The sequence below is a fragment of the Tauraco erythrolophus genome, chromosome 1 (assembly GCF_009769465.1).
Source record: "Tauraco erythrolophus isolate bTauEry1 chromosome 1, bTauEry1.pri, whole genome shotgun sequence".
NCBI classification, from domain to species: domain Eukaryota; kingdom Metazoa; phylum Chordata; class Aves; order Musophagiformes; family Musophagidae; genus Tauraco; species Tauraco erythrolophus.
Window position 1 is genome coordinate 61,682,958 of NC_141465.1, and position 14,979 is coordinate 61,697,936.

General features: G+C 42.1%; 1 protein-coding gene across 1 annotated transcript in view; it reads left to right on the top strand.

Moving 5' to 3' along the window:
- ATP10A (ATPase phospholipid transporting 10A (putative)) overlaps nucleotides 1-14,979 on the top strand; it is a 116,858-nt gene that overhangs the window by 38,786 nt on the left and 63,093 nt on the right. Inside the window, exon 2 of the mRNA XM_009987211.2 lies at nucleotides 6,441-6,645. Coding sequence (XP_009985513.2) covers nucleotides 6,441-6,645 — 205 coding nt within the window. The remainder of the gene's footprint in view (nucleotides 1-6,440; nucleotides 6,646-14,979) is intronic.

Here is a 14,979-nt window from a genome sequence, read left to right on the forward strand (position 1 = left end):
TCTGCAGGAGTGTTGGCAGGAGAGTTGGAGGGTTGAAGGCAAGGCCTCCAACCCAGGCAAGGGAAAGAACAGGGAATTTGGGAAAACTGTATGTGTCTGAAGGACCAGAGGAGAAACAGCTAGATGCTGGAGCCTCCCTGAAGGTAGTTTGCCTTGATGTGGGACTTCTGTGCTTGCATTACAGTTTTAGGGTCCCCTTCTTGGTTTGTAATGCTGGAGTTGCTGCTGTGCTTGGGCCCTGCCAGATAGCCTGGAGTTTTTTTAGTCTGCGTGGTCCTAACCAGGACACTTGTCATGGCACTTTTAGCCGACTGATTGAACGTGTTTTAAGTCACTGAGTGCAGAGATGTACCTGGTACATTCTTTAGAGCTACCTCACTCTATTTCTGTCTCCTGAGATGGAAAGGAAGGACCTGGCTGACATCAAGAACAGCTCCAAAGTATGCCTTGTACACAACAGCTCTTTGACCTATCCTTTGTGGAGGGCTTTTCCTCTTCCACAGACTTAATTTCTTGCTGTGTTTCTTTTAAAGTCTGCTGGTTCAATGACCAACCTCAGCTGGCAGGGAAGGCAAAGGATTCTGATTTCTTTTGAAGTGAAGACAATTGTTACTTCAAAAGCAGGTCAGCGGATGGGCTTGAACAGGGAAACAACATTTAATTTGGATGTTTTGAGAGGCTTAAACACCTCTGGGTCGCAGCCACAACCTGTGTAGGGTATGCTGTGTAAACCACACTGAGCACCCCAAAAGGTGCAAGAGAACATCCTCTGTCTTTTGCTAAACGTCTTTTACAAGCGCTGCTGAGATAAATATAGGAGCCTCTGTTGGCACTAAGCTAGGGCAGTGTTACACAGAAGCACAGGTGCCCCAACCACTCACAGGAATTGGTGGAGCAAATCTCCATGAGCCATTCCCACTCATTAACTGTAATTTTTGTCAGCGGAGAAGTATAGGAAGCGAGAAATTGTTGTCTAGTCCCATCTTTTCAATTTAACATATAAAATATCTAGTATGCCGGCCTTGCACAAGTGGAATAGATTACAGCTTCATGGCCTTCCAATTTCCTACCAGGTAATGCTTGTGATATTTTCCTCAGACTTTAAAAAGAAAACAAGAAAGAGAGAGAGAAGATTCCTCTGAAATTTTATATATGTGTAATTTTGTTATCTCCCTTTAATTATCGTCATTTTGAATAATTCCTTATTATATCAAAACAGTTAAAAGCTATTCATAAGAAGTAAAGAGGTTTTTTTGTAATGTTTAAGTAGAGACAGTTTGAAATCTTCAGGCTTTTGTAGACAAAAACAATCTCCCCATGATCAGAAAAGAAAAATGATGGGCGTGATCTTTATCAGCTCATGCTGATAAAGAGGGAAAGCATGGTTAATAGGAAAAGATAATGTAATTCCTGAGTTTCTGTGTTTCTAAATTTAAAATTGAAATTTAATGAAAAAATGCATCAATATTTTTTATTTTGTTGAGTCTTTGCTGTTAATCAAAGCCAATCTTAAATTCGGCACAAACCTGCAGGCTATTCTGCTTCAAACGAGAGCATAGGCCAAATATATTCAGTAGGTGGACTAATACAAATTTTTAATAGCAATTACATTAATTTTCTGTGTTCATACACTTTCCCTTGTATGTTCAAAAGTGGATATGCTGGGATAATCGCACTTCATTGTTGCAAAAGAACATCAACCTCTATAGGAGTTTGACTTCTGTCAGGATCACATTTGCTGTTGGTTGACAGTGTTGATGTCAATGCAGCCGACATTTTAGCCATCCATCTTCAGATTTCAGTCAATATCTACCTGTAAAGATATGCTCACAAAAGTGAAAGCAGTGGCAAGTTCTGCTTCCAGTTGTGGCAGAGAGGAACATGAAGTTTTACGTGACTATGGGCTTAAACCACAGCTGACAAATACATTCTTTGCATGCAAAAGTGTTGATAAAGATTAGGTTGTGTGCAGGAGGCTGGACGTTTTTTATTATGTGAGCCCAAACCAACATAATACAGTAGCTGGGCATAGCTGTCTGAAATTAATAGTTCACCATGACGACTTAACTGGAGAGTACCAACAGTATCTATTCTTTTTGCAGAATAGCAGTAGTTCATGACAACATAGTGATTTGGAAGACTTCTAACTTGAAAGATAAGAATTAGTATCTCTGACCAGGTTTGAAAGATAAGAATTAGTATCTCTGACCTCTTCCTGTGGTTCATCATAGTTTGCAGCTTTGGCTTCTAATAGCATCAACCTCAAGTTTGTCATAGGTACTAAAACATACCTTCAGGCTTGTAATAAGTGAGGTCAGGTAGAACTAGAGTTGTGGGTGTTAGCTTCTGGCCCAAACCTCCATGGCAGGGTTTCCTGAGACTGTGGGAGGGGGCTGGACCCACTAACTGAGATGCTGCCTCCCAGTCTTGCATTCCTGCCAGAATTCTTTGAGCCCTTCAACAAAATATTCCAGGAGGTCGTATTTTTACTTAAACTTGCCAAAAGCAGCTTTTGTTGAAGAGTCCCTTGCGAGCAGTGCTTGAAGCCCTGTGCTGAGACTGCAGAGGACTTTCATCGACCACACAGTAGCGATAGAGTCAGGACAAAGCAAGAATAAATGGCAAAGTCCCAGAGAAACAGATCAAGGCGTCTGTGTCTGAAACATGAATTTATCAGCTGGGTAAGTATAAAAGGAAAGACAGCAAAATATGGAGATGATTTTAGAATATTGAAGACCAGAGACAGGAAGGCCTTTCAGAAGCACCTACCAGGTAAATGGACAGACAGGACCCTGCCAGGAAAAACCCTGCTGACTGCTGGAGAAGTAAAGAGTACCCGCATCGCTGCATTTTGTTGATGTTCTGTAAGAGTGCATAGGGTGTGGTCTCCCTTACGTAAATGTCTGCAGGTGCAAGGAGGTGATGCCTAGGATCTGGTATTTGTTCCAGTCCTGTGTGTCGAACTCTTGGTGTCCTCCAAACCTGGCCATTACTGTGAAGAGCTCAGTTGAAGCATCTGCTTAGATGTTATGTTTGCTCTGAAGTTGAAAAGTGTACTGAACCGTTTGAAAACACCACCAGATGTGTAATGATGCACATATGCCCACCCATGGATATACTGTGCTTAATTCAGGTTTTCTGTCACAGCAGGCGCCAATGCAGTGTACATCGTTAGAGACGTGGAAGGGGCCCCTTCTGAAGAGGGAGTGGAAGAATGATGTCTGTGAGGACGCACTGGGGCAAAACTGTTCAAACCCCTGAACTTCAAATAAAATTAAATCAGTCATTCTTGTATGACACACCTTACAAACACAAAGGAAAGCTTGACTTTTAAAGACAGCATTTCTCTCATAAGAAGAGTGGCATTCCTACTCCCAACTCTCTGTATCATATAACTTCTGCAATTTATTGCCACAATATACTAGCGAGAATAAACGTTTAGTAAGTGATATAAAACTTGGGTGACAAAGTCCTGTCTCTGCAGAAGCCAATGGCAAAACTGTAACCGCATCAACTGGGTCACTTGGTGTGTTTGTACTGGGCAGAGGTATGAGAGTAGTCTCAAGGTGCGCTAACCTGTGCGTTTGGAAGAACAGGCTGAGCGTGTTAAAAGACTTACGTATTTATAGTGCATCTGCTATCTGAACTGCCTCATCTGAGGACAGCATCATGCCGTACTCTTCCGAGAATACTTGCAGTGGCCACTCACTGGGTGCAATGAGAGAAGTCTGAGTTCAGAGCTGCGTTAGGAGACATAGAGCAACCCTGGCCAAGGAGGATCAGGATGTAATTTTCCATGCAGACAGTAATTTTCCATCCACTACTGGCCCGTATTAATAGAGAGCTGGATCAAGTGGAATACTGGGCCAGATTGTTTCAGTGTGTGTGCAGGAGGTGTTGCATTCATAGATTCACTGAATCACAGAATGCCTTGGGTTGGAAGGCACCTTTAAAGATCACCCAGTCCAACTCCCCTGCCACAGGCAGGGACATCCTTCACTACACCAGATAGCTCAAAGCCCCATCCAACCTGGCCTTGAACACCTCCAATGATGGGGCATCCACAGTTTCTCTGGCCATCCTGTTCCAGTATCCCACCACCCTCTTCATAAAATATTTCTTCCTTATGTCTCATCTAAACCTACCCTCTTTCAGTTTAAAACCATTACCCTTTGTCCTATCACTGCATGCCCTGGTAAAAAGTCTCTCTGTCTTTCTTGTAAGCCACCTTTATATATTGAAAGGCTGCAATAAGGTCTCCTCGCAGCCTTCTCTTCTCCAGGCTGAGCAACTTCATTTATCCCAGCAGAGCCATTTGGCCTTGTGTTGCTCGATATCCACCCTTCCTGCTGCAGTGTATATAGTTCTGGTAGTTGCTAAGCATGTCAGAGATCAGGAAATGCTAAAATAGCAATGCTTTTCAAACAATAGAATTTAAATAAAAAACTTAGTGCTTATAGCATAGTATGGGACTCCTTGCTATTTTTAGCCTGATCATACTTCTATATTGCTACTCATACATGCATTTGAACATCACCTAGTTTCACAGTTAAATTAAAAAGGATGAAGAGCAACAGCCACATGTGGAGGGATTTGGAGTTAAAGATTGCATGGCTAACAAACCCTTCAGATCTGTGGTGTGGTGATTTCTACTACGTTATGGAACACTGGGCTTCAAAGCAATTCATACTTGCTAGCAGGAAAGTTTAAATGTTGGTTTCGCCCTGAGTGCAAAGGGAATGGATAATTTTGGCACCTGGTATGTATGTTACCTGCCCTTGTTGGACTATCATGTTTTATACTTGGCTCTTATTAATTCTTTTCAGGCTTCATCAAAATAGAAACCACAGCCATAATTTTCATTCCTCCCTTTATAAACTGTAAGTTAGGAAAGGACAATGAAGAAATTCTGGGAGGTAGGACCTGATCTGATACATCCTTGTGCCACCTGACTATTGTTTAGGATTTAGACTAAATACAAGAATCAAAGCCAATTCAGTTACTGATTCCTGTAACACCAGTGAAGGCGTGACAAGGATGAATTAGGCATGTCATGACTATCTGTAACTCCAGATAACAACATTGGCAGGACTTGCGTCTTTCCACTTGGTTACACATCTATTCATGTTACTACTCAAAGTGATGTATTTTAAAATAATACACTTTAAAGAATATAAAATAGCCACCACCACTCCCTACCCCGCCATCAGAGTCCCATTCTGCCAGTTTGAGTGCTCTCACAGGAGACCATCTCTGGTGACAGTGTCGGTGCCAGCGCTGACAGCCATCTCAGTGCTCACACGGCAAAAGGCCTTCTGACAGCTTAGAAAAATGTCAGAATAGCAGCTTCCCATTTTCAGGAGGTATTTTACCAAGTTAATATTGTGGCTGTTTTGAAATTAATTTCTTTCAAAAACCCAGCAGAAGAAAGCAGTTTACAAAATGCCAAGAAAGCACATGAGTGAGCATGTCATGAAACTAAACCCTTGAATTTTAGCTAGAATTAATTAAGCAATCACCTCCTTCTTTTTCCTCTTGCTTTCAAGAAAAATTAAAGAAAAAAAATAGCAAACAAGCATGGCCTTTAAAACTAGAGAGATTCAGTAGCTGTATCTAAATGAACAACATACATATACATCAGTGTTTCAGGTGGGTAAGTCTTTGAATTGACAAAGAAATTACACTCCAAAATAAAAGGTTCAAAGTAACTAAGTAGAAATTAGCAGTGTAACAGACAGTGCTATGGATGGAGATACTGCAGAAATATTTAAAAAAAATTACAGCGTCCTTTCCCAGTAGAGCAGTTGGGACTGCTTTTTTCCACATGACATGTCCTTGTAATTCTAGGTTTAGTGATGAATAGTGGAAATTCCTTTCAGTTAGGGATTTTTGACTCCTTTGTCCAAAGATCACATGCAGCACCACACAAAGTTTGTCTCTATTGGAAAGAGGAAACAAGGGGAAGCCATCAGAGGGTAGTGCATGATGGAGGACGCTCAGGAGCGGTGCCAAGCAGGTGTCCTGTGCCCAAGCCTGTTCTCAGTTCGCCCCTTGCCCCAAAAGTGACTCCTTTTCACTTGGTACAGACAGCAGCCCCCTCCCCTTCATGAGGGACAGATGGACAGCTTGGAGCGTGGAGGGAGGGGAAGGAGAGTGCATGAAGCTCCTGCTTACCCTGCTTAGCCAGGTCTAACATCCACCTGTTGTCCTCTGGGCCTTAAAAGAGTGTCTTGGGAACTTAGACCTAGTTCTGAGTCGGTGGGAAGTGGCCTCTCCGCATTCTGCATTGCCTTTTCCTGGTGTAACTTGAGAGGACCGGAGGACCTTCCAAAGGCACTGTACTCCTGTTACAAATCAAACTGGGTCTTATCGGAGGCACCCCAGTCTGTGCATGTTTTATATACATGTCCTGTAAAAGTCTTTTTTTTTTTTTTTTCCAGAGATGAGAAGAAATATATAAGCAGATACTGGAAAGAAGTGAAAGTTGGAGACTTTGTGCAGCTTCGCTGTAATGAAATTATACCTGCTGACATATTGCTGCTCTCCTCAAGTGATCCGGATGGGCTGTGCCATATAGAAACAGCTAACCTGGATGGTGAAACTAACTTAAAACAAAGACAAGTGGTGAGGAGGTTCTTAGAGCTGGTAAGTCACTGTTCCTAACTCTCACTTAAGAATTTGTTTCAGGTAAGTACACTGTTCACCAGTCCACTTCACACCAGCTGAATCTGCTTGTTCTAGTAGTGCTAATGAATTACTGTTATGGTTGTAATTAAAATACTAGCACTTGCCAACAGCTGACCTCATCATAGTATCAGAAGTTTTACCATAATTTTTCCCTGAATTTGAATAGGAATTATTTGGGGCAATTGTGTGCGGTTGGAAAATGTTGGGGGCTTTTTAATGGCTTCTATTGTAGCTTAATTTTTCAAAACACATTTTGACTGCCTAGTGAGAAGATAATTAAATATAAACAACTACTTTTCCTGCCTGCAAACCAGATCAGTTACAATTAGGAATTTTGCCTGAAACTCCATGTTGCAGAATATGCACTTAGAGCATTGAAGTTTGTAAGATTTAAAGGGACGGCATGCATGCATTTTGAAGATGTCTGTGCTGACAAACTGTTTTACTGCTCTCTCACTGTGCTTATCTCTCTCCAACAGCACTGTTTTGAAACAAAACAAAATCTAGATCAGTTACTGTCAGCAGAATTAGAGGAAATTACCTGAACTTTTACTTGCTTTAATAATCTTATTGAAATAGTATTTATTTGTATGTCCTCCTCTCCCATCCCTCTTGCCAGCTAACCTCAGTTTCCTGTATTTTGTCAGGAAAAAAATAGATTATTTTCTAGAACTCAACTACATCTTTTTTCCTAGTAGCTTTTCTCATTTGAGAGATTTTGCAACCTATGGGAGTTGCTGCCCTTACCACTTTCATTAGAGGTAATTACAGAAACCTATAGTTGTACTGAGGTAGATCAGCATTAATGAAGTTGCAGTCCAACCGATAGAATAAAAATCAATGTGCCTTCCAAATAATTCTTCATGATAGGTAGAGCCTTTCTCTGAACAGCTTGTAAAAATGTGAGATAAAGACTTGTTTAATCATCAGTGATTTCCACATAGAATGTAGACCTGACACAGCAGCTACCACCACGGCAAGAAGCTTAATCAGGTACAGGCCAAATGTTTAAAAACCTCTGGTTGTTTCAAAGAAGGTAATTGAATTGCTTCTGACACATCTCATCCTGTTCCCACTGAGAGGAAATTTCTCCCAGTGAGTAGAGCTCCAGGGAGGCACTCAAATTATGTGTCCCGGTTTGCTGCCAGCATAGACCTCCTACGTGACCTCAGGCACATTATGGAAGACAAAACCTGCAGGTTGCATATAGGCTACTGAATGCAGGGATGCTTTCGTGTTTGTGCGTACAGTTTCAAGCTAAGGGCATGTCCCAGCTCTATCTCAAAGGAACAACTGAGGAGGCACCAGTTCCTCCACTCACCCACAGCAGATGGTTGGGTTTCTGTGATCCAAGACCATCTGACACACAGCAGGAGATGTTGGTAAACACAGTGAAAGGAATTGATGTGTCCAAGTACAGATCATCACAAGGCTGGCTTTCAAGAGCCTTGCTGCCCAGCGAAGTCCCTTATACTACGTCAGGATCCTTGGTTGCCTGGCAGCAGAGTCGTGGTTCAGCACTAGGAGCATGATTCCTGGAAGCTGACAGGCTGAGTGGGGGCCTGCTGACCCTACAGACTCCTCTGCTCCTGTCAGCTGTGTCGCCCAGATGTGTGCCTGAGCCATCAGTTGTGGAGTCTCTCTTCTGTCTTTAAGCAGCAAACATATGCATGCATTAATACAACAGGAAAACCGGGAGGGAGTACCCCTACAATCTAGTGTTTGACATACTTGCGAAGGTTTAAATTGCTGATCCAAACCAGGCAGCTAAAGAGTTCAGGTCTGGGTTTTGTACGGTTTGGCAAGACCTGTAATCGTTAGACTGTTGTGTGGAAGTGAGTGGTAGTGCCATTTCCTTCTCAAACAGGTTATCAGAGGCTGAATTGGGCCCTGTTAAGGAAGAAGGCTGAGGAAACAGTGCCTACCTAGGGAAGCAAAGCTAAGTTTATGTTCCAAGCAGCTTGGCACATCATAGTATACGTGGCATGACTTGCTCAGCATACCCTGCTTTACTGTGGAAATCAGTTACCATGTAGATACTTACAGTCAGCTTCGTAGACACCTAATACACTTGCATGTCCAGCCCATCCTCCAAACTATCTTAGTTCCCTGCATTATAAGAGTATTATGGAACTTTTCTATCTCAGAAGTGTGCTCTAAAATATGTGGATAAATAATTTTTAAAGACAAATTTTAGATCATAAGATGCCTAGCTGCAATAGCAGTGGGGTCCCTCATAAATTTTGGGGGGTTAAACTGGGGTCAATGACAGAAAGCTCATTCATTTCATTGAAAACAGGACTGGGCCCCAAGAAGTCAAATACTGAAAGAGAGCTTGTAATAAAACCACGTGTGACTATGCCCTCTCTCTTAAAATAGCTGAGAAAGCAGGAAATATCCAAGCTCAGGTTCCTGCGTCAACTAAGTTGTAGGCAAAGTGCACACCTGCAAGTACCAAGTTCTCCACAGCTGCAGCATCACAGAGCCTCCCTGTAACAGCATCCTGTAAGTTATTCAGCAGAATACTTGCCATCCTCATTAAAGTCCTGGCCAAAACCTGTCCGAACACGCTGTTAATTCATGCAGCAGAATTAGTTTCCGCACCCCACACGAGCAGGGATAGGCTCTTACTGGTTCTTGAAGGTGTTGCCCTGCTGAGAGACACTCAGCAGTGGAATAGAGAGGGAGCTGCTTGGGAAATGTAGGATGAATAGTAGGCCCACACTCAAGTAGCATGGAATAGCAAGGTGATGCCTGTATTTTGGAGTGAAGTTCGGTTCCTATCTGGGTATGGCTAAGTTGCCACAACTGGAGAAGCCTTATTGTTAGATCTCATAAAATACTTCAGAAGACCAAAATTTTCTTGCACCAAATGCTGACCATCCTTTTACCAAACCTCGGATAAGTTCGTTCCCAAATCTCTTATAGGATTTGCATCCAAAACTATGCATGCATTGGGCAAGAATTGCTTTTACATTTTTATATTACTGTTGTACTCAGCAGAGTAACTCTCAGTTATGTTCATAGCTGTCTGGTTCTGTGTCATTCTGCAGCCCTGTTGTTCAAGCAGGAAAACAAACAAATAGACTATGTAGTCCTGACTCTCTCTTTCCCACACTGCTAAACTCTTTCCCCACCCCCCTTACAGAATGACGTGCCTGGTCATGTGGTTCATCACAGGACAAGAAACACAGATTTTTTGGAAGCTGCTTCTCAAAATATCAGCTTCCCATAGCTGTCTTTTCTACAGAGACATTATTCAGAGACATTTTAAAGAAGCTGAGTTACAAAGCCTGGCCTTTCTGTGTTTCTTATATGAACTAACTGATAGCTTCCAAGCACGTGCCTGTGAAGCAGGTCGATGAAGGACAGCTATTTCTATACCCGCCACTGTGCTGAGCATGGGAAAGGAGCGGGAGCAGGAGTAGTAATGGTTTTTTTTAAGCTGCATTTATGCTTTCCTCATTCTGTCCATGCCCTGTGCCCAACCATGGGATTTACAGTCCCACAGGTCTACATCAGCCTGCTTACCACACAGTGCCTGGTTGCCAGTTTGGAGTCACTGAAGCAGGGTGTGCACTGGGCAGTCCTCTTGCCACCACAGCACTCTCCAAATGCCCGCTGCCAGTGCAAGGCCAGCACTGTTAACGTTGGGTACAGCTGTCCTCTGGAAGAGGAGGCATTCTGCCAGCATGCTTTTACAGATCTTTGCGTGTCTCTCTTCATCATTAATAGTGTATAAGGTCCATAGTCTCAGACGGTAAAAGGTCCTACGGTTTCCCTCTTCCAAACCTTTGTTCAGAATAGTACCACTGTGATCTCTTTTTAGTCTGACTCTTGAAGCAGCAATAATCTATGATGGAAGCAGTTCTGTATGCTTGTATCCAGTGCTTTACAAGCATTGTTACGCTCTAAACATGCGCTCAGAAGATCGAAGATCAGCATTTGTGAGCTTGGATTTGACCTCTCCACTCGTGAATTCCAAGAAACTGCTTTCCTTTATAGTGCAAGTGACCAGAAATACTGCTTATTTTAGTGCTGCCTTCATTTGTCTGAGTAATTTGTAGTAGACTGGAAACATATTGTTTGTTAGCTTTGTGTGTTTGTTAACGAATACGATCTGTCTTACACAAACCTGTACTTTCTGTACACGATTTCTACAACTTATCAATACACAAGCTGTGAGAAAAGTCACTGATAGATTCCTCTGTGGCTTGTAATCTGAAGATCCAGTTTTAATGTATACCTTGTTGTTGTAAACTCACAATAGTCAGTCAAGAAAAAAAGAAAGCACTCAGTGAGTAGGTTAAAAAAGAAAAAAGGGAAACAGAAGATTTTTCAAAGGCCTTGACATTTTTTCCTCCAAGACTTTAAATACTGTGGTCTTGTTATCCAGCTACTACAGTGACAGGATGCACTAGAAATGTTTAAAATAGTCAGAAGTGTACTTCTGCATGCTCTGTCTTTCAAGTCAAAAGGTTAGTGGACTGTCTTCACACTGAAACATGGATCAGATCCATGTGTGCAGCATGACATGCTGCTGAACGCAGCTAGGAGAAAGCACTGTGCTAAATCCCGTTGTGAATGATCTAACAGTGTTAGGAATGACCAGTAAGCATCTCTTGGAAAAAACGAGTGTTTCTTGATATTCCACCAGTTTCCTTCTAATTTCTAACCCACCCTTACTGCTGCCGAGTCACAGCAGCCATTTCTAGTGCACTGGATCTAATAGGAGACACAGTACGCAGGAAAAATCAATGTGTTTTCTGTGCTACTCTGCAGGCTGCTGTGCCACCACACCCTCTGCAGTTGCTTATGGAATGTTTTCCATCCATTTGAGACGTTGTGTCAGCTGCTCTTCAGAGAGTGGATAAGCAGATACAGCTTGGGCTGCGAAAGCTCAAAACTCCCTTTCAGGTTTCATAAACTTGATTTAGGATATTTTGATGGTATGAATCTAGACTCATGAAAAACATTTACATTTTCTTGCTGCCTTGTAGTACGAAACAAACAAAATACTCCACTGTTTTTACTCAGCATGCCTTTTAACAAAACCCACAAAGACTTACTGTGGATTCTGGAGCAGCTTATGGTTTATTAACCACTGGCCATGTCCTGGATGTTTATGTGGAAAGCTTCAGTTCAGCTGAAAGCTAAGCTAAATCTAGCAGCCGCCACCCCGGTGAGAACGTGTGTATATCCCTCTGAGAGCTGGTGGGGTTAAGGGATGGATTTTTTTTTCCCTGTCATTTTCTCCTAAGAGTAGACCTTTGTTGAAAAGAAGCTCGTACTATCATGATTGAACAGGTTTAGATAAACCTTGCAAATGACTTTGTGGCTGCCTATTTACTTTGCCTAAAAAGCACATCTGAATTTGGTGTCTGTGTGTTTGGGAGGGTTCATTTGCATGCAGACTAGCACCGGAATAACTCATCAGTCTGATTTCCTCACAAGTCAATATTTGAACCTTTCTAGAGTATGTATAAACTCAGAGTCTATGCTTACGGCGGGCACGTTTGCTCATCTGTCCCAGCCTGGAAGCTGGGCTGAATTGACAGATCCAGCTTTCATTCCAGCCCTACCTGTTCTTGCACAGTGCTGGAAGCATACTGGGTACAGCTGGACTTAGAGGAACAGTCCTGCAGCCCCATTCCAAGCATTAAGCCATTTATACCACTTCTTTCTTTCCCTGTGAGTCCTAGGCAGAAAATGGTCCAGAAGAGAAGACAAGATTGCTTACTAGAAGGGCTGCACTGTGAGCAGGACTGTTGGTGTCTACAGGCTGCTCTATGTATGAGGTACTTTGGGAAGGGCAACTCATGCTAATTGCATTAAGACAACTCACAGGGTAGCCTTGGTATCTCAGTGTAAATATTCCTTTTGCATTGAGATTTTCTCCCTCAAAAAATTTAAATTAAAAAAAGAGGAAAGAAAGCAATTTTCAAATTTTGGTTTAGCCTAAACTGAGCTAAGATTTCTCATGTGTTAGTTAAACTAGCCCAGTTTGAGAGAACAGCTGAAGTTAAACCAGCAAAACTCCCGGGTGAACTAGTTTTCAGCTCACTTGCTGATACGAGCTTCATATCTCAAAGAGTCCGATTAAGTCTTCTAAATCAACGTAAGAATGGGCATAGCTAATCTCTCCAACTTGCTCCTTGTCCCACTAATACCTTCAGGCTATCTTCCACCTGAAATTACTAGGAATAGTACACTATGATAGCCAAGCAGATGTGAACTAATGAGCATACTCAGTGTTGTTTAGACTGTAAGTACATTAACAGGGTAGAATCAGGCCACAAGAACAGTGAATGTCTCCCTAGCATCTTGGGGGGGGGGGGGTTTATCCCTGTGCCTTCTTTTTTTTTTTGCAGTGTTTTGAGAAGGTTCACAAGGCTAGGAAAAGTGGCTCAAAAATTCCCGATACGCACATATTAAACCAGCAGATTAGTGCTCCATCCCACACATGTTGCCAAAATGAGATTTCCCTGAGGGAAAAGAGAATTAAAAAAAAATAACCAAACAAGTAAAAGAAAACAATGTTTTTCCCTATGCACTACCAGAATGTTTAATTAAACACTGTTTTTTTAGTTTTACAGTTTCGCTGAAGGTTTTAGCGAAATAAGTCTGTTAAGATCTGTGTTTGTCAGTGCAAAATGCAAGCATGTCACACCCCGTGAAGACCTCTGTCTGAGGTCATGCCTTAAACATTCAGTAGATTTCTTTGATGAAGGTTGAATCACTATGAGAAGCTCTATACCTATATTGTTTTATCTTTTTTGGGGTAGTACCATGTTCAGAGATGACTCGTGTGGAAACCGTGGACATGTCTAGTTGAAGAGGAAGCAACTACTGTCTCTGTAACAGAGAAACAGATGTGTAGCAGCTGCGTGCAGAACGGCCTGGTGCAGAGCAGGACGCAAGCCAGTGCTGTGGCAAACTCTTGTACGAGCTGAAAGTCCTAAAGGAAGGTTGAGAATAATTTTTCACTCTGCCGTTTTACCATGGTATTTAGTCAGCAGTCTCACACTGGAAGGTATGGGGAAATAAAAATCTCAAGAACGATGGTTCACTTCCTCCTTGGTTGGCTCTGAGCAAGGTTATCATCTCTTTCTAGTTTCCATTGTGCAGGTGTCTAGGCCACAAGTTTGACTGTGGAGAATGCTTCATGAGAGGGACAAAGAGTTTGAGTAACTGTGAGAGAAAATTTTGCTTATCTTAAATAATCTAAGCATTGAAGGGAGGGGAGGAGAGAAAAGAGTCCAACTCTTAAGAGTGCTGAGTATTTGACTTTTACCATTGGCATTGACTGTTTGTTTTTGTGTTTAAATATAGGTTAAAGGGGCTGAATTAATGAATCTAAATTTGAATGTCTTGGCTGTGAAGGACCTCCCATCCCTAGGGTAATCCTTCCACCACCGGTGGAACCGTGTTAAAGCCATGTAAGGAAATGTATTATGCCAGTGCTTTTGCTGCATCTGATGTCTAGAGAGGTGGGACATTTCATTCTCTGTATCAATAGTCCAGCACCTCTCCATCCTGCTGTTTCTCTGAAAAAGCATTAGAAAACAAGAGAGCGTTTCAGGTCCCTAGAGAAAATAAAATGCTATACTACTTTCCTGTTATAGAGAAGTAAACATTCACATTTAAAGTAAGTTAAGAAGAGTTTCTCCAATTAATTTTTTTTTTCATGACTTCTCTGATCTCCTAGCCTAATTCAGTTTTACTGAACAAGAGTTTATTCCTGGAACTGTTTATTCCTTAGCCATACATTGGCATGTCAGCTGGGAACAGGAAATACGTGGAATATCTGTTCTCAGAAATGACGTTTTGTAATATGACACTGAGAACTCCTGATTTTAGGGCCAGGATTTTTGAGCTGGAAACACATCACGCTACACTTGCCTCTGAGACTACAACCACAGTTGACAGTACCAGTGGTTAGGAAAGGGCGCAAGGGCAATTTTTTCCAGAGCAAGAGGGTTCACAGTATTAAGCCATGTATAACCATAGCAATGATGGTATAGGCCTCACTTTGGAAGCAGTGAGGTGGAGAAGGGGTCTGCTTTTCTGCCATAAAAGGCAGAACAGCAGAATGAGGAACTCTTGTATTTTTCTCAGCATCCAGGATGTGAACCCTCATCCCACTTCTCTTTTCTCCACCTGCTGCCTTCCAAGTCTTCTACACATTTTAATACTGATAAGGCCATGGAGGCCTGTAGAAATTTGCATTAAAATGTTATTTACTGGGAAGTGGTTGGCTGTATATCTTAAAGCTGTTATTTCAATAAACTT